The sequence below is a fragment of the Lichenostomus cassidix genome, chromosome 1Aa (assembly GCF_008360975.1).
Source record: "Lichenostomus cassidix isolate B80296 chromosome 1Aa, HeHo_3.0, whole genome shotgun sequence".
NCBI classification, from domain to species: Eukaryota; Metazoa; Chordata; class Aves; order Passeriformes; family Meliphagidae; genus Lichenostomus; species Lichenostomus cassidix.
This window is the reverse complement of record NC_139480.1, coordinates 6,703,364-6,718,233: the sequence shown is the minus strand read 5'-3', so window position 1 is coordinate 6,718,233 and position 14,870 is coordinate 6,703,364. Positions and strand designations below refer to the sequence as shown.

At 47.2% G+C, this 14,870-nt stretch overlaps 1 protein-coding gene across 7 annotated transcripts in view; it reads left to right on the top strand.

Annotated features, from left to right (window-relative positions):
• FRMD4A (FERM domain containing 4A) overlaps nt 1–14,870 on the top strand; it is a 355,196-nt gene that overhangs the window by 224,722 nt on the left and 115,604 nt on the right. For all 7 annotated transcript variants that reach the window (XM_085083045.1, XM_085083053.1, XM_085083062.1 and 4 more), the window contains one exon: nt 5,101–5,166. In XM_085083045.1, the coding sequence (XP_084939171.1) occupies nt 5,101–5,166 (66 nt within the window). The remainder of the gene's footprint in view (nt 1–5,100; nt 5,167–14,870) is intronic.

Genomic DNA, 14,870 nt, shown 5'->3' with positions numbered 1-14,870 from the left:
GCCTTTCAGCGGCTCTGTCCAAACAGTGGACAAAGTGACACAGATTTTTGTGGATTCAGTAATTGCCTCCCATACAGTCAGTGAGCGTTTAGGAAAGATTCTGCCTCCAATTATAATTTCTGATGTGATTCAAGGCAGAACACGCTGTATTCTTCTTTATTCCTGCAGTCACCGGCTAATGAAACGTGCCACAGATATTTATAGAACTGACATTGTAAATAGCATTTGCATTTGGTGCCTTTGAGTTATTTAGTGTGACGGCACTTTCACCAGGAGGGTTTTTTCGTTTTGAAAGGGAAAGGTTCTCTTTGGAGCCATTTCCTCCCATCGCCTTGGCTGTTTGTGTTGGATGAAGCTGTTCTGTGGGCAGTTGTGATAATTTAGTAACAAAGTGTTGGGTGTACAGGGATTAGCTGAGCATAGTGAAGGTTTTGGGGCCATGTCACAGACAGTTTATAGGATTCTCCAAGATGGTGTTTGAGTTACAGTGAAGATGAATAGAGAGGAGGGCAGTCGTCAGAGCAGTTCATGGCACAAAGGAAAACAACCGCCAGCCTGCCTTCCCTAGGAAACCCATTGTGTAAATATTTGGGTAGGAGCCTCCAAAGGAGATTTAAAGTCTTGTGATAAAGGTAACTAAAACGTCCTTTCCTTGAGAAAAACAGCTGCTATTCAGTAGATCCCATGAGTAACCCCAGGACAGATTTCCTCTCTGTAGCATCTCCGTATTACAGTGAACAAACGTGTATGTCAGGACTTCTTGTCACTGATGAATCTCAAAATGATTTGCAAAGGTCAGGATCAGTTTTTCCATCCTTTAGGTGCAGAAGCCTAAGAGCAGCGGAAGAACGCAAGCCCTGTGTTTGATCAGCCCTCCTGCAGACTACTCTAGCTCCTCAGCCACATAAACACATTGCTTCAGGTCTTCACTTGCCTTACAAGCAGTATCTGTGTTTGGGTGTTGGAGATATATTATCCCTAGTCTTTACACACTCATATAAAAATGACAGAGCTTTTAGAAAGCACTCGTGCTCAGTTCTTCAGGCACTTGGGGGGTCATGCTGCATGTGCAGGCACTAGAAGAAGTGGCAGATTTTCAGAAAAAAAAAAAGTGACTTACTGAGCTGTTTTGGGGAAAAAAATGTGTTCTGCATGTTGGCACATAATTTCCATCTGAGCTCGTGTTAAGTCTGGCCCATGAGATGCACGTGGCCCATATTCACACCCAGAACACACAGCTTGCTGCCATATGGGTGAACTGTTCGCACTCAGGAGTGTGTAACACAGTCCCACCTCTTCACATGTCTTGAGAAGATTGGTGTGGATACAGCATCCTGGCAGAGCTGCAGCTGAGTGAGCAGCAGGAGTAACTGCAACTCAACTAGGAATGGTCTCACCTCACTTGAAATGTCTGAGTGGTCTCTCTGCTTTGAGCATCAAGAACATCTCAGCTGTTAGGCTGAACTAGACACTTGGTTTTTACTTTCTGGAGTTAGGCAAGAGGGTTTCTGCCCTCCAAAAGGAAAGTGGGAGGCTGTGTTGGTACAGGAAATCTCACTGAGCTCACTGTGAAACCCAGGATTTGATCAGGACTGAAATCCCCTACTTCCCTGACTCATCAAGTGTCCTCCTCTTCTGTCAGAAAGTCTGCTCAGCCATTGTTTCTTGTCCCTTTGCAGGGATTTTGCTTTTTCAAGGTGAAGGGAAAGCTATGCCTTTGTGCCTCTTAGCTCAAGTTCCTCTTAGCTTAGTTCTCCCCATCCTTCTCTGGGTAAGAGCCTTGAGAAAGGAGAACCTCATTTCAGTCCTGTAGTCTTCTTCCATCCAAACTCTGGTACTGCTCAGCTCATCTTGGTGACCTCCTGCTCCCATCCATAGGGCTTTGGTGTTGATTTCCCTTCTCTGATTGCACAGGGAAGCAGAAAGCATTCCCTGACTCGTTCCCCAAGCAGCAGCCCCATGCACGGCAGTGCAGCAGATAGTGCAGAGCAGACAATTTGCACGGCATCAGAAGCAGCATCTTTTACCCACACAGACTGTGCTAAATCTGGGCCTTCTTGCTGTGCTTTGAAATGTTCCTGTTTCTTGCTCTGACAAACTAGCAGAGTTTGTATTGATCCCACAATGCAAAAAAGCACATGATGTGGGCTTCAGACACCTGGTGGAATAATAAAGCAGAAAGGAGGGAGGGCAGGACCATCGTATTTTAGCTTATATCAAGTAGGAAGCCTGTCTCTACCTTCTTTTCTTTTCTCTTGGAAAGCACTGCTCATTTCTGAGGCAAATGAAAAGGCCTGTGGCTGGAGGAAGGAAATGCTGTAGCAGACCTCCAACCTGTGGACCTGCTGAGCTTCAAGCGATGTTCATGAAATGCCTTTCAATTAGTCGACCATCATGTGCTGCATTTCAGAGCTTTGCTTTATTCAGGTATTTATTCATGTTCCCAGCTGTTTGCATTTGGGATTTCTTTTAGCAGTGAAAGCACTAAGGGGTTATGAAACTCCGGGCTGGAGAAGCATGGAGAACTAAAGAAGCTCCGCATGGAAAGCAAGCGCTTTGCTGAAACTCTAAAGCACAAAGTCAGACACCTCAGAAAATTTTCCGTCTTCCCCCTTTCAATTTCTTTTATTCTTATTTCGACTTTGTTACAGCCAATGGAGCGTAACACACGAAAGCTGGACTGTGCTCCCATCCCTGCCATCACCACGATAAACTCACTGCTTTATCTCTTGCCTTGGGTAAACTCATATTAAAGCTGGAATATCAGTGCCTACTCCCCGTCCTGGAGATACAGTGGATATGTGACAGTAAGAGGATGAGGGAGATGTCAAAGCACAGCTCAGGCACTCAGAGTTTTCTCTGCTGGGGAAGCCCAGTGAAGGAAGCTTGCAGTTCCCTGTGCCTTCATGAACATGACCCACACGACTCTTGTTCCAAGCAGGAGAAACCATTGCAAAGCCCTTCTGTGAGCCTCTGGTGTGGCTTTACAACTGAGCTGAAAGCTGTTTAATAGTGAAAAATCTCACTCACCGAGTAATACACCTTAGGAGAAGCCATATTTTGCATAACATTTCTTACCGGAGGAAACTCTCGTAAGACAATTTATTGCCACTGTGGTAACTGGCTGACATTTATGAGAAACCTTGTTTTACAAGGCTTTCCTTTGGCTGCACTGCCAGGGCTCCAGTTGTGCTGATGGGAGAAGAGAAGGAAAGAGATGTTATTTGGCATGCAGGATACTCAGAGGCATGTTGATGTGAATAACAAAAGGGGGTAAAATCTGCATGCATCACATGAGATTGTGCCTTCCAGAATTGTAAGTTGTGGGTGAGTTGAAGGGAAAAGCTCATTTTGACTGAAGTTTTCTCATAATAAATTCTGCATCTTGCATGGCCAGCTTGAGGTTCAAGAGAGTTGTTGGAACATTTGAATCTTTACTTTGTGGAAGGGGCTGGGACTAGGGTACGACTCTCTCCAATCTGGCCCCAGGAAAGGGAGAGATGGATGTGGGGCACAGCTGGCAAAAGAGAGTACAGAAACACCCAGAAAAGGCTGATGGGCTCCTGTGCTGAGAGGCAGCAGGATGAGGGTGATGCTGCTGGAGATGGCTGACATTGCAGATTCCCATGGCAATGGCCACACATTGCCTGGATTTTTGAATGGGCAGAGTTGAGGGTGGAGCATCCACCACTGCTTGTTGGATGCCAGCACATCCAGCCCCATCAGCCACAGGAGCAGCTGATTTTTAACCCACAGAGCTGAAGCAGAAAGCTGAGCTGTCCTCAGTTAACCCCTCAAGCACTCATCTCCCCACTCTGCAAGGCAGCTTTGCATCAGGGGCTCAGCTCAGCTGGAACTGGTGGGAAGAGGTGATGGATGAGGGCAGGAATGCCCAGGATGCTGCTCCAGCATGTCTCATGTCTCCAGCAGTTTGTAACCCCCCTGCCAGGATCCTGTGAACCCTCTGCTCCCTTCTGGTGATGCTTTGGGACTCACCATGGCAAGCAATATTATTAAATTGAGCTGGGGATTCACACAAAGCAGAGGAAAGTGCCTTGGCTGGGGGCTGGTGAGTCCCTGGGGGACTAAGCTGAGCTGTGGGGCTGTGCTGGGTCTGTGCCAACGTGGGTCCAGGTGTGCGTGAGTGTTGTAGGGTGAGCCCACACTGGGGGGGCTGCCTTTGTGCTGCCTAAGTCGTGCTGAGAAAGGGATTTCCAAGAGCCAAAGAGGCTTAATGCAGTCCATATCCCATTAACAGATAGTGGGATTGTGCCTGCGCCTGAAGGGCTTTGTGAGACCGAGCTGGGATCTGTAACTCTGCAAAGTGAAGTTGCTCCTTGCTCACAGTTCTCTGTGCAATAAAGGTCTTGATTCACTGTAGAGATGTTCAATCAGACCACAGCTCATTTATTTCTTAAGACCCAACCTATGGACCTTGGAAATCTCATATGAGTCTTGTATACATAGTAGTTTTATTGATAGTGTTTGTTAACTGTTGTAATAAACTACTGGTGCGGAAGCACCTTTGGACCACTACAGTGATATCACAAGTGGTTCCTATAGTACATCTTAAATAAGATACTCCAAGTAGAACCAGCCCATTTTGGGATTCAGGGCCAAGCAAGCAGCTGGTGCCACTCCAGGGAGCACCATCAGCACAGCCCAGGCTCCACAATAACTGTCATGGCTGGATCACTGCTGTTGAGGGGCTTGGGGAAACTTGTCTGGATGTCTCCTCTGCTGGCCAAGCCAGCTGCAGAGCTGGAGGATTCAGTATGAAATGTCAGGGCCCCCATGCTGCAAACCATCCCCTGCCCCCACTGTACACACTGCAACAACCTCCTGGCAGCTGCATCCAAGCAGGCACCAGACACCACTCCATGACAGCTACCAGGGTGGCTTTTCTTTTTCTCTGTCCAGCCTTTTCTTTACCCTGGTGCCAAAAGAAGGGAGATTAATTTAAAAAAAAAATTAAGTAAACACAAACCAAAAGAACTGCATTGAATAGAAGCCTCCAGCTTGTGCTGGGGGAGGCTGGCAGCCACGTGCTGAGCTGGAACACCAAGCACCCTGACACACATTTCCTCTTCTCTCTTGCAGATGACGGAGGGTCGCAGATGTCAAGTGCACCTCCTTGATGACAGGAAGCTGGAGCTCCTCGTTCAGGTAGGAAATGCATGTTTTATCATTTGATCATTTGCTACAGTGTGGGTTTTCACAGGGTGGGGAGTGAAAAGTGTTTTCAGCTGGTTTTCTCAGCAGCTTCACACTGTGATTGCCTGCAGAGCTCAGGGAAGCTGCAGTAGTGCTGCCTGGGAAGGATCTGCAAAGGCATATCTGTGGGAAGAACTAATTCAGGACATATTTTTACTTCACTCTGTGCCAAAACTGTCTCAATCCCTGCCAATGAGATAGAAAAGCACCTCTGGTCGTTTTTGACACTGTTACTATATCTCTTAACTATGTTTTTGAGGCACTGCTTAGCTTTGAGAAATACATTGCATCTGCTTTAAGTACCTCTACTGTCCCTACTTGCCATCCTAAACTGCTGGGGTTCAGTGCTGGGCTCCACACCAGAGGGGCTGTGCCCATGCTCCCACCTGCTCTGGGAATGTAGTTGGCAGCAGTAGACATTGTGGTGGTCATGCCACAGGCAGGCATTGCTTGTAGGTTCGTGTGTCAAGCACAAATATGTATTACAATAAGTCCATGTTCCATCTGCTTTATTTTTTATTTTTGGAAAAAAAAAAAAAGGAAGACTGGAAACAATGAGAGTCTGGTGGTGGCTTTGTAAGGATGGGCTGGTGAAAGCTGTAGCATCCTACACATTCCTGACAATTTTGGCTCCCGTCTCAGAGATCCCCAATGGGTTAATAACAAGAATTAGAAGAATGTCTTTTCCTTTTACAAAGGCTTCAGGCCAGCCACAGGCAGCCAAAACAGCAGGAAATGAAACTTCCCATAGTACTCAAATGCCCTGGCTACAGCTGATAAGATGGGAGAGGGGGAAGGATCCTACCCAGCACCAGCAAACCTGAATGGGGATGGCTGAAGGCAACTTGAATAGCCGGAAGGACATTCAGCCTTGCTTGCTGGAAAGTTGCTTAAAAATACCATTACAAAATTGTTAATGGGTCATGTTTTTTAAGCACACAGTCATCTAGGAGGTGAAATCCCTCAGCTCCCCGTGACACACAGTGTGTTTAGAGAGTGCCTGGATAAGCATGAGTCAGGCCAGTGGTGGAATGAGAACAGCTAAATCAGGGTGAGTAATTAAAACAAAGCACCATACCAATGGTCTCTGTGTTGGCTGCACCAGGTTCTCTGATGCTTTGCATCTGGCTGAGGGGAAGTTTAGTCACCTTCATCACAAGGACACAGCACTTGGCTTCCTATTTCATCTAAATGCCTTTTCTAATTTTTCTTAGTTCAATTAAAAATGAATGGACTATTGGAGAATAGCTCTGCTAAAGCACTGCTTGCTATATTAATAATCACAGCTTAAAATATACTGCAGGAAATCTATGTGAGCTGCCCTGGCCAACCTACTTATTTGGGTTTTAATCAATGACACTAAAAAACCACATGAAGATGACAGCCAAGGAGGCTGCTTTTTGTCCACTTCCAAGGGAGCAGAAATGGTATCATGTGATATTATGGGGTTTTAAGTGTTTGATCACACCTTCAATGAATTCCTTGTAATCAATATAGGAAGCAAATTGCTCTGTAAATCACACTAACTAGTTTGCAAGTGACCCATGGTTGAATTTTATTAGTACAACAAATCGTTTTGCTGTTTTTCAAGTAACGTGTGAATGAGGAAAGCCAGAAGGGTGATGATGAAAAATTAATGTCCAGAAAAAGCCATAACCTCTGTTGTACACAGTACTCAGATCTCTGAGTACTCCCTGCCCCCACATGTACAGGAATGTCCACTGAGGCTTCTCAGATGCTTTTCTGACTTAATGACAATGCTGTTAGGTAGCTTCTGCTCAGGGTGAAATCACTTTTGGGTGGAGCAGATGAAGTGGAAAGTGGATGTTTTGGACTTGAGTATGTCTCCAGTATTGATACTCCTTGCAGACGTGGGCACAACACTTTGGTTTGTTTTGTTTGTCAAGACAAGCAAAGCCACCAGCATTGAGGTGGTCCTGGAGCTGCTCCACAGGGCAGGATTGGGCTGGTTTTGACAAGATGAGCAGCTCTTTGTCCCAGCAGGTCTTTAGTGGACTGGGCTCCCTCTGGGACCAACATGCACTTTGCTAGGGGAAATCTCACCCACTGACCCATATTGTTTATATCTTATCATGAGATTTCAGATAAAAGCTGCTTTGTACATTCTGAGCACCGTTGTTTTTATTAATGTTACCTTATCTTGTAGCTGAATTGAATTAGAAGCTGTAAATAAAATGTTCATAAAAACCCAAGCTTCTGGCTGTCACTTCAAAGCTACATTTTTCTGTGGGTGTCTTGCCACGGGCTGGAGCAGAGGGCTGGTTTGCTGGGTTTTGCCATGAAAGAGGTTCCTCCATCACTTTGTTGGGCCTTAACATCTGGGACCTGCATTGGCTTGAATTGCTCAGGAGTCAGTCTCTGAAATTCTCATGTGAAATTTCCTCATTCCCACCAACGTCAACCTTTCTTGGAAGCTTTTCCACTCCTATGGGAAGTTTAAGAAAGAGCCCTGGGAATAAGTAGAAATTATTTCTCTGCCACAGCTGAGATCAAAATAGCAGCCTAACCTGGATTTGGCTTTATATTGCCTTTCAGTGCTTGTTTATGTGATATCAGGTGCTCTGCCTAGAGAAGGGCTCAGGGATCCTGCTGCTGTACTTTCACAGAATCACAGAAATATTTGGGTTGGAAGGGATCTTAAAGACCATCTAGTTTGGCTCCCCCTGCCATGGGTAGGGCCACCTTTCACTAGAACTGAGTAAAGAATTTCTTCCTAACACCTAATCTAAATCTCTCATTTTTTTAAAGTTTTTTTTAGTTTCCAATATGCCCATGTAGAAAGTAATTCTCCCGCTTTTTAATAAGACTCATTTAAGTACTGGTAGGCTGCAATGGGGTCTCCCTGAAGCCTTCTCTTTTCCAGGCTGAGCACCACCAGCTCTCTCATCTTGTCTTCATAGGAGAGATGCTCCAGCCTTCTGATCACCTGTGGGGTACTCCTTTTTGGTGTAGAAAAAACCAGCAAAAGAAGCTGGGTATGATTGAGGGAGAGAGCTAGGTACAGCTGCCTCAAAGGGATGCAGGAGGGATCCTGGAACATCTTGAAACGGCTTCGGCCAGTGACTCTGGGGAGCTGAAATTATTTCCTCTCCCGCCTCGAGTGCTGCTGGGCAAAACCAGATGCACCTGGGAACAATCAGGGTGTTTGTAAAAAGCAGTGTATTAAGCAAATATACTCCTATACTCCTTTTTGTCTGTGAATTGCTGTGATCAGACTTGGGGGTTTATGAATATGTCATTTGAAACATATCAATTGGTGGGTAATGAGTACCATACCTCAGGCTGCAGGAGGACAGAGAGTCAGCAGTGGCTCAGTGTGACAGCTCTGCCAGGCCAGATTGAAATGTTTCAACACCACAAATTCCCTCCCAAAACTGCAGAGAACCCTCTGACAGGCCACACAGCTATTGCCAGGCACATGTGTTTTATTTGCATTACCGCACCCCAAAAGTGAGATTTTGGCTCAGAGGCAGCATTTATAACCTCTTCTGTGAATGCTGGCTTGCTTCAGTGTTGGCACATAATGCAAGGGTTTGGGGTTACCATCATCAGGAAAGAGATCCTGGGTTTACTCAATCAAAGGGTCTTGATTGGAGTCTTTTCCTCCCAAGTCGAGCTGCTGCCGAGTGGTGCAGCAGCAGCTAAGGAAAAGCAGAAACACAGGCTTTGCGGATAAAAGAAAACCCTCCCCAATGTGTTTTGTCAGATAAATGCTGAAATTTAGAAGGGCTAATCATAAACGGAGACGAAGGAGGATCATATGGAAATCTCTTCCTGAGGGTCTGAAACTCAAAGGCTGTTTGACTTGGGATTAGGCAGAAGAGTTGCATTTGGTGTGTGTTTCATTTGATAAATGCCTGTTGAAGATCTGGGGTGTGTGGCAAGTTTACACAGCATGGTTTTTTGACAGTTTTTTCTTTCTGAGCAGGAGCAGAGTGTGGCTCCTTGGATCTTACAATCTGGGGGTTTTTTTCCCTCTTTCTGTTTGATGCATGTTTCACTTCTAATGCAGTCCTTTTTTTTAAAGTGTTTGGCTTTCTCCAGCTAATCCTTTTCAGCGAGAGTCCCCTTTCTTACTGCTGGAAAATAGATTTCCTCCATTGCCCACTCACAGCCTCCCTATCTGTTATATTATTTCCCAGTGACCATGTATCATTTGTCTGCTGCACATGAAAGGTTTGTGTTGCTTTATTTAAAGACTTTCGCGTAATTGGCAATTCGTTCCTTTTCATGTGGGTTTTATAAACATGACTTTTTTTCTGGGATGGCTGAATCAGGCAGCCTGGCTTGATCCCAGCTCCTGCGCCGGCTGGCGGTGCCTGTTATCTGACAGCAGCTCCGGCAACTGTCATCCAAAAGCGTTAAGCCTCCTAATTCTTTCTCTCAGGAGGGGCTATTGCAGACATGGAGCTCATCCGAGGCTCGTAGCAGAGCCGTCTGTGGGGTCTGGAGGCTCTGCAGTTTGATTGTAGGAAATAACTGGGCAATTGTTTCTAACCTTCTTCCCGGGAAGCACTGAGCCCCTTTCGGAAGAGCCAGGGAGAGAGAGGGAAGTCAGCAGAACCCATAGGTATTTTGGTGATTAACCCAGCTCTGTGTCCATGTTGACAATTCCTGAGTAACTCTTCTTGCAGCATTTCTGTCTCCCAGCTGCCATGCAAGTGAATCCAGGAAGACATTAACAGTCATATATGTACATGGACAGCCAAAATTAGTGGGATGAACAGAGCATCCCTTTTTGCTTTGCTCAAAACCATCTCTGCTTTGAGCAGGTCAGGAGTCTTTTAGGTGCCCAGGATTTCTTTTCAGCGTGCCTGCTATGGTTCAGCATCTCATCCCCAGGAACTGCCTCCAAGCCAGACTGGGAGACGCTGGAGCTGTGAGCCAGCACCAGGCTGGCAAAGTGCCCTGTGGGCTGCTGACTCACTGCCACACGGATGGCTGTCACCAGCAGGGCTGTCCCCGTGGAGATGCTGAGTTTGGAGCACACCGGTGTCCCTCACCCCTCTGGGATCAACGTCATTGGCACCAGCCTGAGGCTCGCTGTCATGGGCAAGCAATGGCATCTTTTGAGAGCCATAGCTCCACCAATTATGGCTGGAGGGAGAAATAAAACATTCCACCCTCCTTACAGTTTTTGCAGTGCTCTCAGTACTGCTCATGATCGGGAAATTGCAGTCCATGGGGTTTTATCCATGTTTTCTTGCTGCCTCACTTCTGTATGCCAGTGAGCAGAGTGGTCACCTGGGCTGGCACAGTGGAAAAACTGCAGAGGTTCCCCTTTAGGTGGTACTGAGGGTGGCACCTGCTTGCTGTCAGGAGAAGCTGTTTAATTTTGGTTTTGCATGAGGACCACAGCAATATATCCCATCCTCAGTGTGGGATAAACAAGCCCCAGGACAGCCTCAATCTCCCCGGGGAAGCCACAATAATTGCAGAAGAATGGGGTCCAGCCCTGCTCCACTGCCAAAACTGGGGATCCTTTTGAAAACATCAGCTCCAGGGCTGATGCAGAAATGCAGCTGCACGGCCCTGACCGTAAATGGAGATGTTTGGGTGCCAGTAGCTGTCCTTGCCATGCGGGAGAGGCAGCTCTGTTCCCTGCAGCGCACCAGGCTCTGCTCCAAAGGCGTTTTTAACCATCCCTGTGGAAGGAAGGAGCAGCCAGCACTGGGCTGGGAGCGAGGAGGCAGGAGTGAGCACAGGGGTGAGTATTGCTCTGCCAGCCCCACTGCCCTCCCCTACACCCCTGCAGGAGCTACCCAGTGAATATAGTGTTGGAGTTGTCTGGGCTGGTGATGATGCCCTTGGTAAGAGCCCAAGGGAAAGATTCCTGCATTCTCTCTTCCCACCCAGCCTCTCCATGCCTGCAGTGAAGCAGCTGAAAAATGTTCCTTTGACTTCATACAAGGGCTCAGAATTTACTTGATTACTGTCCTCTGAGTGGCTCTGAAGGTTGTGGGTTGTTGTGTTGCTCCTCTCCAAAGGAAAAAAGCATCTTTTTCTGTTGGGCAGACAAATAACTGGAGACCAGGCTGAACTTGAGTGGAGTTTTCTGCTAAGAGTCTGGCAGGATCCAGTCCCTCACACTGCAATTGGATCATAATTTAAAATGAGTTTGAGCTGAAGTGGGTTCAAATCTGCCTTCAAGAAAGGAGGCTTTATTTTCCCAAATTGCAGTGTTAGGACTCTGGTTTCTTTCAGAAACAAATCCTGATTTACTACAGCAAGAGTGAGACTGTAGTCCAGCTCAGCAAGTGTTTGCAAAATTGCAAAGGAGATGTTTTAACATCTTTGGCATTAAAAATTATGCAGGTCCAAAGCTTTGGATCAGCTCAGAAGGATCGTGCCAAGCAATGTCTGAAGTGGGGTTTATATCACTGGGACAAAGGACACAGTTGCCCCTTCACAGCCCGTGGCTCAGGGCAGATGAAGAGTGTGAAGCCAATCTCTTGACAGGAAAGACTTATCCTGGACTTCCTGTGCCTTCCAGGTTCTTGTTTGAAAGTTCTGGTCATTTTGAGCATGGATACAAGTTCTGCAAATATATGGCTTGGTCACCATGGGGTGGGGAGAGATTGCTCTGCCAAAATGGAGGTGGGAGCCCAGACTGGCAATTCATGTCTGTGCTCTCACTGAGCAACCAGTGAACTATGAGCTAAGAACTTTTCTGCTGAAGAGTTGTCTCTTTACCAAAAGAAACACATTTAGCATTGCTCCAAGGTGAATGTGGTGCTAGGAGTACGGTGCTGGGAGCGTTCCCAGTCAGCACACCTCCTGCAGACACAGTTGCTGCACAATACCTAGATGTTGTCTTAGACCAAGTAAATGGATGAGTGACAAATGGACAAGGAGAGCCAGGTGTGCTCTCAAATCCATCCTTCCAGCCTGCAAGGCATGCCTCTGTTGAGCTGCTCTGCAGAGCCTCTCTAATTCCTTGGGAAAGCATCCACCACTGCCATCCACGGCCAACAGAGCTTCTGGTGTCAGACTGGAGGGCTGTATCTTGGGGCTTCAGTTCCCAGCTTAGGCTCTAGTGAACCCAGAAGTCCACAGAAGGGGACTTCTGTGGACAAGCCTGGAGGGGAGAGTGTTTGCTGGGAAATGGAAATGGAAGAGCACAGGGGCAGAAAAGACAGACATTTGATGTGCAGAGGTGGGTAATGAACAATTCAGCTTAAGAGCCAGAGGAATCTCAGACAGGGTGAAGGTGGCAAAGCAGATAATCTCAAGGTTGCCCTTGATTATGAGAGCAGAACTGAAAAGATTTGGGACAGGAGGCAGAATTAGCATCTCAGAGGGAAATCCTGAGCGGGGCTCAGAAACTAGGGGTGAAGAGCCTCTGCTGTGCACCTTGGCTTGGCTCCATTAAGAACAACAGAGTGATGCTGTCCCAGCTCAGCAGCTCCAGGTGTGCTGGATGCTCCAGGCTCCCCTGAGCTCGCCGTGGGTGAGAATGGACACAGCCCCTGTGCTACAGACAGCACTCAAGGGATGGAGCTGCCAGAGGAGAGCATTCCAGCAAGGCAGGCTGTGCAGAGCAAGCTGGCAGGTCGTGCACATCAGTGAGGGTCACAGGGAGCAGGATTTGAAGGGGTCAAGTAGGGTGCACAGCTTCAGGCAGGGATCAGCAGTGAGCCCAAACAGACAGGGAACATGGAGAGCCTCCAAGGGGATCTGCCGTGCACCGAAGGTCAATCTGGTCAAGAAGCTCTAGAGAAAATAAAGCTGTATCTGGGAAAGGCAGGACTGGAAATTAATGAAACCCAGCAGGGATAGTTCAGCCCTTCCAGATTTGTTCCTGAGCATAGGCATGGGAGGAGCATGAGCAGAAGCTGGGACAGGTGGAGGCAGGGGCCAATAGCCGCTGGGAGCAAAGTGTCCCCTGAGAATGCACTGGGTCAGGACTGACCTTGCCGAGAGCAGAGCTACTTCTGTGTCTTGAGGAAGTTAATTGGAGGGGAGGATGTTTCCCTGCTACAGCAATGCTGCACATTCCCCTCACTCTGAGATGCCTGATGGCTTCTGAACAAAGCTGAGAGTTGGTTTCCTCCATGTGCCCAAAGACCCCTGTGACTGAGCCCTGCACGGCTGCCAGGTGAGGAAAAAAACTCCCACAGCAAAGTACTTACAGCCTCATAAGGAAATGAACTGGGAATGGCAATCATTGCCTACCACAGAGTGAAATGAGGGTGTGATTTCCAAAGGCCTGCATAATCAATATCCCTATTATCAGTCTTCCAGAATAAATTGCATTTAAACTAATACAGGCTGGGGAGCTATCCATGAGCTGTCAGGAGAGAGATAAGCTGAAGACACATGTTTATTCATACTGCATATGCTGAGAGCTGGATGTTCTTTACAGCTGGCTAAATGGGGGTGAAGATATTGAGTAATTTTTCTGCAGTTCCTCTGCTAAAATTTGTCAAATACCCTTAATTTTGAGCACACCTGGAACTTCTCAAACTTACCGGGGGCCTGATGAAAATCCCACTAAAACATCTGGTGAAGGGAGAAAGCTATTTCCTTTCCTGTGAGGTAACGCCTGAAGTTTTGCAGAGCATCAGCAATTTAAATTGTCCTGTTGACCTCCCACCATGTACACCAATACAGGAATGGCAAATCCGGCATCTAATGGGTCCCTTACAGAGAAAACATCTCACTCACGGTTAGTTGAGACAAATTCAAAAATTCACTATTGTTTCTGCCTTGCTCAGCTGCTTCATGGCTTCAGTGGAGCTTTTGTTCAGCCTGGACCAACCTACCAGCATCCAGCAGTGGCTGTGAAATATGTCATTGTATCCCTTGAGATGCTGCTCCAGCCATGGACAAGCCAGTGTCCCCCAGCCTTGGTTCCCCCATGCAGGGACAACTGCAGGATCTGCTCAGCTGTGAGGCACCAATGAGCTCAACAGTGGAAATAAATTAGGTGTAGCAGCAGGACAATGAGGCTGAAATGCACAGAGCTCCTCCTGTTCTCCCTGCTGCTCATTTATGGTGGAGTAGCTCTTGTGCTGGTGCCACATCCCATCCCTCACCTCCAGCCCTGGCTTGTCTGATGTGTTCCACAGCAGGCAGTGGTGAGATTCATCTCTTTTAACCTAAGGCACAAATAGTGTGAGTGTGAGTGTCTGTGCCTGAGCCACACTTTTAGAGGCAGTGGAGGGAGGAGGGCACTTGTAGGGCACAGCTGAGCTCACCCTAAAAGGGATCAGCTGAAATGAGTTGTGATGCTTTCTCTCCTTAACTGCAAAAACGCTCTCTGCAATCAGCTCTCTCGTTGGTGTTCACACTGTGGGTGAGTTGGTGTGGTCATTTCAGTCCTGTTGTGGCTCCAGCTCCTCCTTTCATGTCCTCCTGGCTAGACAAGAAATCCAAGTAGTAAATTCAGGTGAGGAAGTGCTAAATGTTGCACAGGATAGAAGCTGCCTCCTGGAAGATAGTGGAAACAGAAAATTATTTTTTTATAGCATGGTCTGAGCAAGCAATTTTGAAAAATAATAACAGATGTACCGGAGATGATTCCAGGAGATATTGAACAGTCTAGAGGAGTGTAGCTCAGGAGAAATGATGAACGAGGCAGCATAGCAGATTTGCTTTTGCGCAGAGGTAAAAAAGGTGCATTTCCAATAGGA